General features: G+C 40.6%; 1 protein-coding gene and 1 long non-coding RNA gene across 6 annotated transcripts; one reads left to right on the top strand and one right to left on the bottom strand.

The window, feature by feature from the left end:
- Positions 1-890: 890 nt before the first annotated feature.
- recql5 (RecQ helicase-like 5) lies at positions 891-14,687 on the bottom strand. Its single transcript, XM_028042352.1, has 19 exons — positions 14,526-14,687; positions 14,220-14,341; positions 12,951-13,472; positions 12,083-12,179; positions 11,889-12,000; positions 11,647-11,809; positions 11,480-11,562; positions 6,439-6,660; positions 6,253-6,349; positions 5,694-5,730; positions 5,555-5,613; positions 5,010-5,080; positions 4,821-4,914; positions 4,571-4,723; positions 3,907-4,499; positions 3,760-3,820; positions 2,465-2,689; positions 2,317-2,389; positions 891-2,225 (listed from the first exon to the last, which is right to left on the bottom strand). Exons 1-19 carry the CDS (start codon positions 14,620-14,622, stop codon positions 2,101-2,103), a joined length of 3,006 nt encoding a protein of 1,001 aa, XP_027898153.1. The 5' UTR covers positions 14,623-14,687; the 3' UTR covers positions 891-2,100.
- Positions 7,739-11,454, top strand: LOC114160016 (uncharacterized). Of its 5 annotated transcripts, none has more exons than XR_003598699.1 (4): positions 7,739-7,918; positions 8,009-8,146; positions 9,967-10,088; positions 10,173-11,454. It is a non-coding gene; the product is annotated as an uncharacterized LOC114160016 (long non-coding RNA). The 5 variants fall into 5 exon arrangements; XR_003598702.1 differs by having other exon boundaries at positions 7,760-7,918; positions 8,086-8,146; positions 9,970-10,088; XR_003598700.1 differs by having other exon boundaries at positions 7,760-7,918; positions 8,086-8,146.
- Positions 14,688-14,810: the final 123 nt, after the last annotated feature.

Here is a 14,810-nt window from a genome sequence, read left to right as displayed (position 1 = left end):
ACTACACAAAAAACATAAATCTGTTTAGAAAAGAAAATCAAACATACCCTTATTTTTTTCTTAGCAAAACGATGCAACATCCAAGTTTACACTATTTGCTGTTTTCCTTAAAATACACTGCTTTTCTAATCTTTTTCAGCTGCTGAACATTTTCTAAAGTTAGAGCAAGTATTTCTTCATCAAACCAGTCAGTAAACCCAGCACTGGGTTAGGTGTTGATGGAAACAAGATGAAACAGTTTATTCTGTCTTCGCATCCATTTTTTTATTTTTTTGCTATTTTAAAACATATTTTGCAACACGATGAACACTTGATCAAATCATAAATAGCCGCTGATAAAAATGAACCAGAGACATTTTTTAAATATAATTTTCTCCCTAGCTGTGATTTTGAACAGTCTCTTGTGATTAATCTTATTGTCTTCTCTTAAATTCCACCAAATGTATTTTTTTCTTTAATTTTGGCTTTCTTTTTTTTATAAATCCCTGCTAACCTAAGCTTATGTCAATAAGATTGATTTGTGTTTATGCATCTCGTATGATTCTTCTGCCTTTCTAATTTTCTTGTTTATTATTTGTAAGTGTGTTCTCTGTCTTGTACTCAACTCTTCCAACCTACCTGACATAGGCTGCATCATTTTCTCTGTTGCTGATAGTTTTGACCGTATCCTGGCAACCCGAATGCTGGGAGCTGATGTATAGACACCAATATTTACTGGATTTGTTCATAACCGCTTCCATAAACTTCAATTTAGACATCAGAAACCAGGAGATGTTTTTTTTCCACCATGTGAGACACACACTTCCTCTAGCTTATTTTATCATAAACATGAATGAATCTCTATGTTTATCTTCTTGCTTTTCGTTCACACATTCTGCCATTACCAACAGTAAAAGTAAAACAATCTTTTATTTACAGAAGAAACAGATTTTATGAAATCACACGTTTAGTTGTTTCAGCAGGACAGATACAACATGAGGAAACTGTTAAAATATATATTTTAGCCCCAACAGTGAGCTGCAGCTTTCCCCATGTTTTAAAAATCCAGCAGTGGCTTCATCCCCATCTACTTTAAATATACAGACACATACATGCTCGCGATGTTTGGAAATTCTGAAAAATACAAACTAAAAAGCCTTTTAGAAACACAACAGAAGCTTTTATTTTTTTTTTAAATAAAACTCATTGAAGGCTGCTATGTGATTTGGTAAACACGTGGTCCTCAGAATGGGAACCTCTGTTTTATTAAACTCTTTCTGCTGCATTTTAGTCTGAAAGCTTTAAACCGTTAAAGTAGGACGTTGATGCATAACGAAGATGAGAGTGACTGTGTCAAACATCTTTCCTTAGAAAAGCTCTTAGCACTTCCACATTTTACAGGGTGGGATCTTTGATCCTCTTCTCCCAGTCTGAGTTGATCACCCAGAATCCTCTCTGCTTTTCAGCTCATCATAGATTTTTCAGAGGATTTAGGTCTGAGAACTGAAATGGACTTACAAGGTGTCACATCTGACCATATGATCTGTATCACTTCCTGTTTTCTGCCAAGCATGCATTTCAAATATTAAAGCGTTTGAATGACCAAGGTTCCCGCCCCCAGCTCCTTTAGAAAACAAACAGGCCCACAGCATGACGGCTCCTCCGCTGTGCTGAACAGCAGACATGAAGGGCTTTTCAACATATTCATCTTTTGTTGCTTATGATAGCACTTCAACCAGATAAATTAAATACAGCTGTGTGTGTGATGTAACCTGTTCACACCTGCGCTTTTATTTTTGCCACAAAGAAAAGAAATCCCGTTGACTTCTTGGATTCAAGTTGAGGATCAGGCTGTAGTGTTGCTGATCCAAGCGGACTCGGACATCTTGCACAGAGTTTAAACATGACTTGACTCATGGGGGCTAAAACATTTAGAGCACTTGTCTCATCATTACACCGACAGACTGTCAGTTTTATTGCTCATGTGTTGACATGACATGCAAGCAGCTGCAAAAGCCCTTCATTTTAAGCTTTTTGAATAAAAAGCCTGAAATCAACAGCAGGAACCAGACAGGCACTGATAAAGAAGACTTTGACACAGGAAAAGGACTGCATGTCCCATCAGTCCTTGCTCTCTGGGGCTTTGGAGTTGTGCGATCTCTTCAGGTGCGCCCAGTCGGCCTCGCTCTCGCAGCGCTGGACTCTGCTGAAAAACGTCTTGATGAGAACTTTAGCTTCACCTTTAACTGCAGACACAGAGGTTATAGTTACTGAAAAGTAACTATACTGACAAAACAAACAAAAAACAAGTTCATATGGTGCCAAGTGTTTAATTACCTTGGCTTTTTTCACAACTTTTACCCTCTGTAAGAAGGTGAGACAAGTATCGCGCAAAAGACTTAAACAGAACCTGTGAAAGCATTCATACATTTATTAAACACATATTAAATTTAGTTCTAATTTGCTAATATAGAACTCTGCACACCTTAGTAGCAAACTTTCCCTGAGTATAATAGGGGTTGAGATAATGGACCACAATGTTAGCCGTTTCCTGCAGCGTCACGGCCTTCACAGGTTCACCGGGCGGCGGCAGCGACCTCTCCTGCACCTCCGGGTTGAACGTCACTCTCCTTTTGCTAGAACCCAGCGTCCGGCTGCGCTTCGCCGCAGGAGACGTCTCCTTCTGCTCCGTTTCCACGTCGTCTGTAACCTGCAAACACACAGCGCCGTCATCCATCGCCGAGAATTAAATGAAAACGCAAGTCCTGCACAAAGAGCGAGATTTTATATCATGGACCAACACAAAGCAGTGCATAACTAAGAATCAGAAGGAGAAGTGGAACCTGTTCCGGCAAAAGCAGTTTAAGTCCTTCATGGACTTTGACTAGACCGTTCTAACAAGCAAATATTTAGCTCTGGCTGAATATTTCATATTATTGACCTGCTAAACAAATGAACCTTTGTCTAAAGGAGTAATTAATAATGTAGGTGAAACGTCTGCTTAGCCCGCCTCTATGATGCGAGTGGATACTGGGTGTTATTGGTTAAATACGGGTGAGCTATTTAACCAATAATAGTTGGCTAAATAGCTCTCTACTTAACCAACTATGCTAAAATAAGTTTTTTTATATGTCAGATAAAATCTATTGGTCTAGAAGTGAGTTTTTTTTTACTTGGGCATATCACCTTCTGCTTTGCTGTTTTAGTTGTTTTTTTTTTCACAATGGAGCAGCGTTTAAATTTGCTCTCCCTCATAAATTCACAAAACGTCTCAAAACTTGGTCCCTCTTTATGCTCATTTTTTTCCTGAGTTATTCTGTATTTAAATCCAATAATCTAAATTATTTATTTTTTTTTTTGTGTAGTGAAGTGAGTGACTAAAAACTGTTTAGATAACTTTATTTCTGGTGTGTCTGCCGTTTTTCTTGTCTTCACATCTGTTCTTTAACGGACCTCTGATGCTTTCACAGAACATCTGCATTTTTACTGATGTTAAATTAAACACAGTTTGAATAACCAGTTAGATCATTTCTGAAGGCAGTCGGTTGCACTGGATTCTATTTAGAGGTATCAAAGCAAAAGGGGACTGAAATCAAATGCATGTTACACTTTTCAGATTTTTTTATGGGTGAAATAATGTGAAACCATGCATCATTTTCCATCCACTTCACAGCTGAGAGCACCAATAATCTCCAATAAAGCATGTTAAAGTGTGTGTCCATAATGAGACAAAAGGTGGAATAGTTTAAGCGTTATGAATATTTTTGTAAGACACTCTACCTCTTGAACTAAAAGTAGACTAGAAGACGCTTCTTCTTCTTCTTCTTTAGGTTGGTTTGGTCTGAAAATGGTGAAAATGTAGTTAAGGTTGTAAAAAAGACTTTTGCCAGTAAAGTTTGATAGAAATGTTTACTGAGGTTAAAGTACGCTGTGATAGTAGTCGTATCCTCATGAGGAATGTCTTCAACCAGAGTCATAGTTGCTTCTCTTCCCGCGTCCTGCTCTTCATCGTCGGACAAAACGATGACTTCCGTTTTAGGTTCTATCAGGATCAGATCCTCGCTCTCTACAAGCGCAGGGTCGCTCGGCAGGGAATGCAGCTCCTGCCTTGAGTTCTCTTCATAAACCTCACTGAGAGTCTCTGACGACAAGCCGCCCGCCTCGGGGCGCAGCTCTTCCTCCGGGCGCAGCTCTTCCTCCTCCGCGGGTTTCTTCTTCACAAAGTACTGCGAGATGTTGCGAGAACTCTTCGCCGCTTCCGCCATCTTCTGCTGCTTCCTGCTCATGACTCTGCCTGCTTTGGCCGGGCTGACGGCTCCGGCTCCGGTTCTGACGGATGATGCCGTCTCTGTCTCCGACTCTTTCACCCTGATCCGTTTGACGACTGACTCCACGGAGGAGTCGCCGATGAAGCCCCCGTTCTCCGTCACTTTGCTAGACACGGGATTCAGGAGATCCTTGGCGGACTGGAAGCAGTTAGAGGAGCCCCTCTGGCCCGCTCCCACTCTTTTCCGCTTCATCTGGAGCAAAAAGGAGGAGAATTAAATCGTGCTCAATGTTCTGTGATGATTGTGTAAAAAGCCACTCGTACCGAGTAGATCTGAGAGGCCGAGGTGAAGCCCTGCAGCTCCTCTGGGTATAAACACGAGGAATTTCCATCGGCTTTATGCTTCGTCTCCGTTTCTCTGGAGTCGTTGCTGCTGCCTTCTTCTGTCCGAGGTGCTGATTTTGTAATCTCCGACACCTTCAGGACAACAAATGAGTTAAACAGAAAACATGCCCGGTTTTATTTTATTTTTTTTTAAATCGCTCATATTGTGGCGCAGACATTTTCAATCTACCTTCTTCAAGATGGCAGCTTTGTACAAGTTGGAGGTTTTGCAGCTATTGAAGACCTCGTGCTCTAAATCCACCGCTGACATCAGACTGCTGCAGCTGAGCGACAGAAAGGAAATAAAGGAAGACTGTTATTTATTTCACTCTATCGGGTTTCGGCTGAACGGTTGTTGAGAACATCTGAATCCTCTGACCTGAATATGTCTTCTGACCCCTGGTGGTCACGCAGAGCATCTCGCAGGCGGTACAGGCAATGCTCTCTGGTCTGAAACGAGACTCAAGTTTACTAAATTAATTTTTTACATTTGTTATGTCAACATTTATTTATTACAGTTCTCAGGCTGCTTTGTGGCATGTTTTTAAAATGTAAAAACAAAAACCCACCTTTTATTTACTGTAGACTTTTTTTTTTTTTTTTATAGAGGAAGGAATTTAACTTTTCCATACTTTTTGATTAACCCTGGAAACCTCTTTATTAAACTTCATATCTTAATCTGTTCATATGAAATGAACGTCCATTGAGAGGTAATACCTAAATAAAAATATAGATTTCACATTCTTGTATCAAAAGAGCAACTACTGTACATGGTGGACACATGTGGGAAAAATGCATTTCAAATAAAGTCTACACATTTTACTGCAGCTGGACAGGCATCTGCTAACCGGCGCCTTGCCTGCGAGTTAACGAGCGTTTGCTAATGAATGCAGGCGAGGAATGTGTTCCAGTTCTGTCATGTACCTTCACCGTGAGCCGGGGGATCCTCTGGCTGCTGGCCTCTCTGAGCGGACAGTCAGCATCTGCACAACAGGAACAACTTGTTACTCCACCAATAAGCCTCTCTACTCATCTCTGTGTCTTATTCCACTGTTGGCGGTACCTGGTGGAACAAAGTCCTTCCTCAGGCCGTCAGAGCCCTGAAGACACACGAGCATCGACATGAGTTAGCATTTTCACACCGACACGTCTTTTAACCACGCCGTGTGAAAACGATACTGTAATAGTTGTTTTTCTATTGGACTGCACTGTCAGAAAGGGGTTTAAGTTTTTATTCGGCTCCTTTTTCTTTCACCATCTTTGACATTCCTGTGTTATGTTGTTCTGTAAAGGGTTTGGCTGGCCGCCGCTTAGAGCAGTTTGACTCAAACGTTGTGCCAGCTCTCTCCAACATGTGGGAGTGATTTCACAAGACAGGCTCCAACAGGAATGGTCAGTCTTTGCTGCTAACAGCTTGCATACAAATGGTAGAGAAGCTCCAAAATTCAGCAAATGTTGATTGAAACTAATAGGGGGGAGGTAGGCAATGCGTTGGGGCATATTTTGTTCTATGCATTTTTAATGTTTAAAAATACATTTAAAAAATCCCATTTAGGAAGAAAAAGTCTAACTGTGATGTGATCAGCTAGGCATCAAATTGTTGAATAAATATTAAAAGTCACCTTTCGTAGATTCATCTGCTTCTTGAAGAGGTCAGAAAACTCTTTCTTCCTCTTTTTGGTCTCCTCTTCAGCATTTCCTTCCTCCCCTTCATCGTACCTGCAGAGGTAGAATGCAGCATCATCATTACCTCACACCAAGTCGCATTAAAACTGCATTTCAGAAAGCGTAACAAGAGTTCGCCCTGCCTTTCGAAGCCGTAGCCCTTCTTCCCTCCTTCATATTGCTCCGGCAGGTACCCGAACGGCCCCTTGGGCTGTCCACTCTGGCCCTCTGCGGTCTTGGTGCTGAGAGCGGCCGCTTGCTCCAGCTGGGCCCGCACCACTTTGGGATTGAGGCAGAAGTCGCAGGCACCCGCGCACTTCGGCGTCTTGTCCCCAAAAAACTTGGAGATGTTGGCATGGCGACATCTGATGAGAATAAGGATGCAAGATAACGATTAATGAGCTAATAATCTAAAGTTGACAGATCTTTTCAATTGACCAGCAATTTTCCTAAAAGCCTGAGTTTTCTTTCGTATAAACAGGGTTGACCATATTTACATAACATGAACTGCTAAATTTTTCATAATATGCTTAATTTAAATAAATCTATCTATCTATAAATTACATTTTAACATTAGTAAGTGTCAGCTGTATTAAATGCTGAATAAATTGTTGTTTTCTCATGTTACTGAACTTTATATTTATAAAAAAAATAAACAGGAACATCTAGCTGCTGAACCGAAAAATAAAAGATAAAAAGGATCAAATATAAATAAGCACTGGATATTTATATTAAAATATAAATATAAATAAGCACAATAAAATAATTCATTTTATTAAATAAAATAAATAAAGATGTCAAGGGTTCATATTTCTAAACAGAACCACATAAAGTGCATTTTGCATCCTAAACCAGACTCTGTTTGGAACGTTTCTCTTTCCCATTCTGTTACAGTCCCGCCATCTTTGTTTCTGTATCCACTAAATCCACTTACGGATGACCAGAGGCGCCCTCATCTGGATGACGTCCAAATTATAACACTAAGAGAAGGCTTAAGTGGTCGTTATTAGTGAGTCGATTGGAACCAATTTTAATCTAATAAACCATTAATCGACAATTAACCGTAAGTCTATGAATCGTTTGCATCACTGGATGAGAGGATAAAAGATGAGAGAAATAGGTCCAGCTAATGACCCTGCATTATCCAGTAGAGCCTTATTTATCATCAGCTATTGGGTAACCATCACATATTTAGAATCAATGCTTGTGTTATCACGTCAGTCAATAATTATTGTCTTTTTTAAAAGAAAAAATATGAGTTTGTCACAGAACTCACTTTCACAAAATGTCCTTATAAAATTCAGATTATAAAGTTTGTTAGAAAAAACACCAGACAGTCTCGCTTTGGAACCGCGGTTACATAACCGCTAACATCCACACATCCTCGCAGCCGTAGAGCCCGTTTGGGAACCAGCCGCATCAACCCCAACGCTGGAAATGGGAACGCTGCCACTTCCTTTTGTGTGAACAGGGAAGCTTAAGCAAAGCAGGCAGAGGAGTAAACCAGAGGGCAGCTCTAAGTGTAAAGCAGCAGTCCCTCCCAGTCCCAGACAGGACTGTCAAAGAGAAAACTGCAGCTTCTGAGCTAGGCGGGACAGCAAAAGGAAGAACTCAAGAGCAAAGGTAAAAGATGACTTTCTGTCCTACTTTAGAACCTGCAGCAGCGTCACACAACACCAACTAACTAGTTCTGCCAAACAAAACCCTCTGCAGGGGAACTGCCCCTGGGAACACACTGTAGCATGCTCACACGGTCTCCACCCTGTCCTCCTCCTCTTCTGTTGGCTCAGGAACTTCTGACACTCAGTGTGGGCTTGACTAATTGTGGGAAAACTGCCGAGACTCTCACAGGTAGGTGTCTTTCAGTTCTTCTCAGCACTAATATGACTTAAAAATAGCGACAGCTGTGAAAAAGTTCGAAGAATGTCTTAAAAATAAGTATTTAATTGTAAACATATGCTAGAAAGTCAGAGCAGCATGCATCAAATTACATGGAAATCACTGATTTACAGCAGTATCTTGTACATAAAGGTGGTTTCCAAGTGAAATAAATCCATCTGAGATTTATAGACCCATCATTGTGGTGCTACCCTAATTGGCAAAAGCATCCTGCATCCTTTTTTGTTGGAAAAAGCAAATAAACTGTCCTGGTACTTGCGTTTTAACCTGCAACAGAAAAAAAGTTCATCTAGTCTGTAAAAGTTTGGAGTGAAACTAACAAATCTGACTCCTCTCTTAGTTTCAATGTATTAAAAAAAATGTAAGTAAAAAGTCTAAAATTACAGTAAACTCATGCGGATAGCTCTGCTCAGAGCTGTTTCTGATTATATTTGGTACATGCTGTCCAGAGAAACATATGTTTGTGCTTAAAGTCACTTAAGCAACGCCAGCTTCTCAGTGTTTTCAATGATCACGCGTCCCTAGCCATGAAAACAGTCAGCTAAGGCTCTTCGATACATGCAAGTTTAATAATTGTAGAGTTTTGTTTAAATTGTAATGTAAATCTGCAAACACAAAAGGAAATAGAGCGTCACACCCATGTGAGTAATTCAGCAAGAACACGGCAGCACCGTCAACAGTAAACAACTGGAATCAGTTTCCACCTCCCATTATGCTCATTACAGTGTGAAACTTCAAGGGAGAAAAGACTACACTTATAGTTAAAACATTTTACAAAATTATTCCCAACTCTTGAATCTCTCAGTGTGTTCTGACATTACAACAACAAGCTTGATTTTATTTGTTTATTTCTTTTAATTTTGCGTCAAAAGCAGAGTGCAACTGCACCTGATGCATGGCTCCTAAAAATGTCCTTTGCATAAAAATCTGAAAAGTTAAACAAGTATTTGTGTTACTCTAAACAAAACCAGAGCACACAATGTCTTATAAACACCCACACCACTGGGGTGGAGTTTCACCTTCCAGCCGAACAAAACCAAACATTCAGCCAAAACTACAAGGAATGCATGCATGCATTAGAATAGCCTAGTTCAAGTCAAAGTCTAAATCTTTTAAGAAGCTATCTGTGGTAATAATTGATCAAATAAATGTTTACAGCTTGAGCAAAAGTTTCAGTACCCTTCATATAACTATCTAGGCAACTTCTGAAGGCAACTGGTTGCACTGGATTTTAATTGGAGGTATCAGAGTAAAAGTGGTTACATAAAAACAAACAGCTTTCTTTTTTTTTTACCCCTCCAGTGGGTCTTTTGTGGGCTCTAGTGTCCCTTATATGACAGTGGGCTGACAGGAAACAGGGAAGGAGAGAGGGGGGAAGACATGCGGCAAATGTCGTCGGGTCCGGGAGTCGAACCCGCGACGGCCGCGTCGAGGACTCAAGGCCTCCAAATACGGGTCGCGCTAACCGCTACGCCACCACGGCACGCCCCCCAAACAGCTTTCTTATGGTTCTTCCACTTATGAGAGACGAACCAATTGGTGTTGCTCCATCACACCGCTGACATGTAAGACGACAAAATAGTAAAAAAGTTCAATGAGTATGATTATTGTTGCAGGTTACATTTGGGCTTAAATCTGCACAGTGTTGTTTTAGAAGTAGATTCACATTCAGACACACAGGCAGTAAAACTCCCGGGTTCCCTTTTCCTTAGTGTACAGAAACTGACAGCAGACGCACACTAATGTGACTCAGATATGCCCTTTGTCCTCAGCAGGATGGATGCCAGAGAGGAGACAGTGGGTCTCCTGAACAATGTCCTGCTCAAGCTTCAAAGTCTGCCCAGTGCCCACCCTCTGGAGCTGGGAGGCTTCTTCATCCTCCTAATCTTCATCTGTGAGTCATGCCTCATTTTTAAAAAAACCAAACACATTTCTTGGAATTTAAAAAAAACAACTAAAATACATAACTTTCCAACAGTTATGGTGATTTTCATGATGGTGCTCACCTGCGTGAGCCACTGCTGCTGCTGCTGCTGTAAGTCCAAACAAGACGAGCTCGACGTCTAAGGGAACATTTTCACTTTCCGGCAGGTTTTTCCTGCCGATCTGCTCACCACAGTGCTTAGAAATCCTGCCTGGGTTTCAGACATAAGCTGCACAACGTGTGCACAGGAAAGGAGACGGTGCCACAGCACAACAAAACAAACTCTTGGATTGCAATCTAGACTAACAAAGCACACCGGTTAATGCTGCCAGGCCTTCAGGAGAAGCAGCATTCCTTTGGAGCATCCCTCCCTGCGGAGCAACAACAGCTCATCTATCATGAGGAGAAGGCAGGGCCGGAAACAACTGACTTATAAACAAATACGCAGCACCGAACAGGCTTACAGGTCTTTAAAAAACAACAAGCTGCTCAGTGTTAGATGAGCGGAAAGCCATATATGTTTGAGAATGATGACCTTGTATCATACCTCTGTGAGGAATATTAGAATGGATAGTTGATGTTTTAATTTTATAAGCAAGTAAATAATTGCATGTTGGGATGCACCATTAGGAAAATAGGTTTAAATTTTTTTTTAGTTGTTTTCAGGATTTATATTAAAATAGAATCATTTCAATGTTTGAATTGAGAAACGTAAAAAAGTGAGAGAGAGGAAAAAAGGAAGCACAACACAGGAACACAGCTGAAAGCTGTTTAAGGATCAGATAGCAAAGTCTCTCGTTCCAATTATAGCTCATAAAGTGAAGATTTATGTGGAGATTTTTCCAGTGAGGAAGAGGAAACCAGGAGAAATGTCATCTGAAAGCGACAGATTAGAGCACAAACAAAACACTCTGTGGAGGAATTTATAAGATCTGTGCTGAGGAAACATTTTTGACAAACAAAGTTACACAATTAAACCTAAACACTGCTGAACTCATTTTGTACTAGAACTATCACGGATATGACATCTGCTACTCTCAATAATCAGTGGTGTAAAAAATAACGACTGTAAATTTAACTGTGCTTCATATTTCTGAGACTTTTAGGCGATTTGCCTGTAAAATAAATTTGCCTTTAAAGTGTTCATTGAAAGCAGGGAATAGGAGGCCAAGTCTGCCCCCTGCTGTTCAGAAATAGAAAATTGGATATTCACAGAAGGGAATAATGTTCATATCTGAAACTGTTAAATGAGCTCAAGAATACTGATGTGAGATTTTAACTGCATCGTAATGTAGTGAAGTGATTTTTATACAATAAAAAAGTTGTTTCTAAAGGATGTGTGCGTCGAATACTTCTCTTACCCTTCATGCTCACAAAACAAAACCATGGCTTCCAAATCCGTGAGAGCTGCTTTGTCAGTCTCCTTAAAGGAGCCTCGTTTCTCCTAAAGGAAATTAAAGAAACCTTCAGGCAAATGTTTTGGTGATAACGTTTCATCCTCCTAAAGCTCTTCTGCTGCTAATCCGACCTGTCTCCGGGTGACTTCCTGCCGAATGAGGAAGTTTAGCTGATCCTTATCCTTCCGACTATAATATGTGCGACACAACGAGGGCAGACCGTCTCTACCTGCTCGTCCGGACTCTTGGTAGAAACCAGCCAGAGACTTTGCCAGGTTCCAATGTGCAACAAATCTGCAATAACATCAGCATGTGTGTAAAAATAAAAAATAAGAGAACGGGAAAAACAGAAGCAGGATATTTGCTCCCTTACCTGACGTTGGGTTTGTCCACTCCCATGCCAAAGCTGATGGTTGCAACAATAACCAGCACCTTCCCCTGCATCCACTCGTTCTGCACCTCTGTGCGATCTACTGCCTTCATACCTACAAAAAACCTGAGTCTTGTCACTTGAAACCCAGAATGCATGTGGGGTTTAAAAACCTCGGACACATTTAAACATCCTACCTGCGTGATAAGCCTTTGCTACGACTCCGAGCTTGTTCAGCTGATAAGCAACCGTTTCACAGCCATCCCGAGTTCGACAGTAAACAATCCCACAGCCCTGAACACAAACGGTGTAAAAAAACCAAAACTCATTATGTATGAATTGACTAATTTATATCTGATTTAAATACATATAGACAGGAAATAAATTAGGAGCTGTGGCATACTATTGCTTTAACTCTGGACAGCAGAGTTAAAGCAATAAAAGCTGAGCGAGCAAAATTATTCTCATAGATGGGGGGCAAAAAATATTACATCTGTCCATTTCTGCTAAAAAGCTTTAGAGAGTTTTCTGTCTTCACCGATCAAGACTTTAAGAGCTTGTGACAAATTAAAAACTTTGGCTTATTTACTGATAGAAACGGAACTGATAACAAGCAAGGCCACAGCTGCAGACCCGGAGCTGAGCAAACTGAGATTTCTTTGTTATAAGCATGAGGGAAAAACTCCCTAAGAAGAGGTAGCTGAGCAGGAAGTACTGTGTGTACGTGACTGAAAACATTAAAATATTAAATTGAATTGAATGGTTTTAAGTTTCACTTCTCTCTCTAGCTTGACCTCTGAGAACCACTGTTCATTTTGCTTTGTAATAAAATAACTAAAAGGCAAATGTGCATTTCTCTGATTGATTCAGCGTGTCTCTCTTTATTAAATAGGAATATTCAAAACAAGTTTCAAACTGAGCATTTCTATTTTCTAAGTGGGAGACATAAAGGCGCAACGTGAACCAAAAGACTCCAAAGATGTGTCATATCATTTCCATTGTGGTAAATAACACCAGGCTTGTGCAGTATGTTAATATAATCACTCAAAGTTCTATTTTACAAACCTGTCCAGCAGCTCCACTGTCCATAGCCAGGGCTTTTTTGATGAAGGCATGGAGGTGAGCATAAGGGTTCGGCAGCAGATCCCTGAAGATCACGTCATAATGAAGGTTGCTGCGGAAGACAGGCGTGACGAAAGACAACGGACAGCGCAGCTTAAGCGACTGAACAATGTCTTCTTGAACGTTCTTGGGAGCTGTTGCCGTCAGCGCCAAACAGGGAACTCCTGGTATGCGAGCCCGCAGCTCACCCAGTTTGAGATAGTCTGGCCTAAAATCATGGCCCCACTGGGAGACGCAGTGAGCCTCGTCCACAGCCAGGTAGGACAGCAGGCCGCGGGAACACAGGTCCGTCAGGCAGGGCTGGAAGGAGGGCGAGGCCACCATCTCTGGAGTGATGTAGAGTAGCTTCAGTTTGGGCCGCTTGCTCCTCAGATCAGCCAGGATCAGACGGCGCTCGCCCACCGGAAGCTTGGAGTTGATGGAGCAGGCAGCGATGTTGAGCTCCTTCAGGTGATCCACTTGGTCCTGGAGAATATCATGCAGTTCAAATAAAATATCAGCAGTGTGTAAGGTGGAGCAAAACCCCACATCGATATTGTCAATTTAATCTGCGATTATCTTAAAATTGAAAAAGATGAGCTAACTTTGTTAGTTAATTGAATGACCTGGTCGTCTTAGGAGGAAATCTAAGAAAATCTGTGGACAATCTAATAACTTTGAATAACTATATCAGCTAAAGTGGGTACTGTCTTGTCAAAATGTGATTTCTACTAAAGAAAATTGACTAGTTTTTTTTTTTTTTATAGAAAAAACATCCTTTAAATTGTATTTTTCAATATCAAAAAGCTAGTTATTTTAACAAGAATATTCACGTTTGAGAGGCTTTACAGAAAAAGTTGAACCAATGCGCTGACATAATAACAGAAAATCTAAGAAAACAGAATTTCATAAGGATAAAAGGATTAAACTATCAACCTACCAAAATCATTGCACATGCAATAAAATACACAATTAAACTCTACCTTAGTAAACTTTTATTGGGTAGAAGTAGATATTATATTGTAGATAGTTAATCAAAAAGGTGATCAGCAAGGCTCTGTATATGATCACATTCAGAAAGCACAACAGCAATAACTTTCTGCAGTATCGTTTGTGTTGTGCGATAGCATGTACAGAAACCTGTTGAGATTTTCTTTTGTTTTTGAATTGTGAACAACAGAGCTTTGACAAATTGCTCTGCAGAGTCAGTATGAGGAGAGGGAAGAGTCTGACCTGAATGAGAGCGATTAGCGGGGATATAACCAGAGTAATACCCTCAGCCAGCACTGCAGGCAGCTGATAGCACAGAGACTTCCCTGCTCCGGTTGGCATGCACACGAACACATCCCTCTGACCTAAAACAAGACAAGAAAAGTCACATTTTTTAACAATGAAAGACAGTTTGACTTCCTTTCGTAGCCTGCTTCAAATGTGACATGTACTGGATGGGATAGCACTTCTGCTACTCTGCTGCTAGGGCAGAAAGACGACAAAGACCGAGAAGAAAATGTGAATTAACCACACTGTTTTTTGACTTACCTCTAACGACAACGTTAACAACATCTTCCTGAAGCTTAGACCTAAAGCCGTCGAAGCCAAAGTGAGATTTTAAAGCCTGTTTTAAACTTGTTGACATCCTTCGTCTGACTACAGACAACTTTCTCGTCGTCGCACACCTATTACGTCATTCGAACCGGAAAAAAGACGAGGAAATAAAAGTAATGGTAATAATTATCTGTTCTCATTGTATTTACATAGCGTACCCATTACGTTATTTACTTTGATGATTTTAATATTTAAACGAATAATAAAGAAAAAGTCAGC

The sequence above is a fragment of the Xiphophorus couchianus genome, chromosome 16 (assembly GCF_001444195.1).
Source record: "Xiphophorus couchianus chromosome 16, X_couchianus-1.0, whole genome shotgun sequence".
Lineage (NCBI taxonomy): Eukaryota > Metazoa > Chordata > Actinopteri > Cyprinodontiformes > Poeciliidae > Xiphophorus > Xiphophorus couchianus.
Note: the sequence above shows the minus strand (reverse complement) of the source record. Positions and strands in the feature narration are given on the sequence as shown.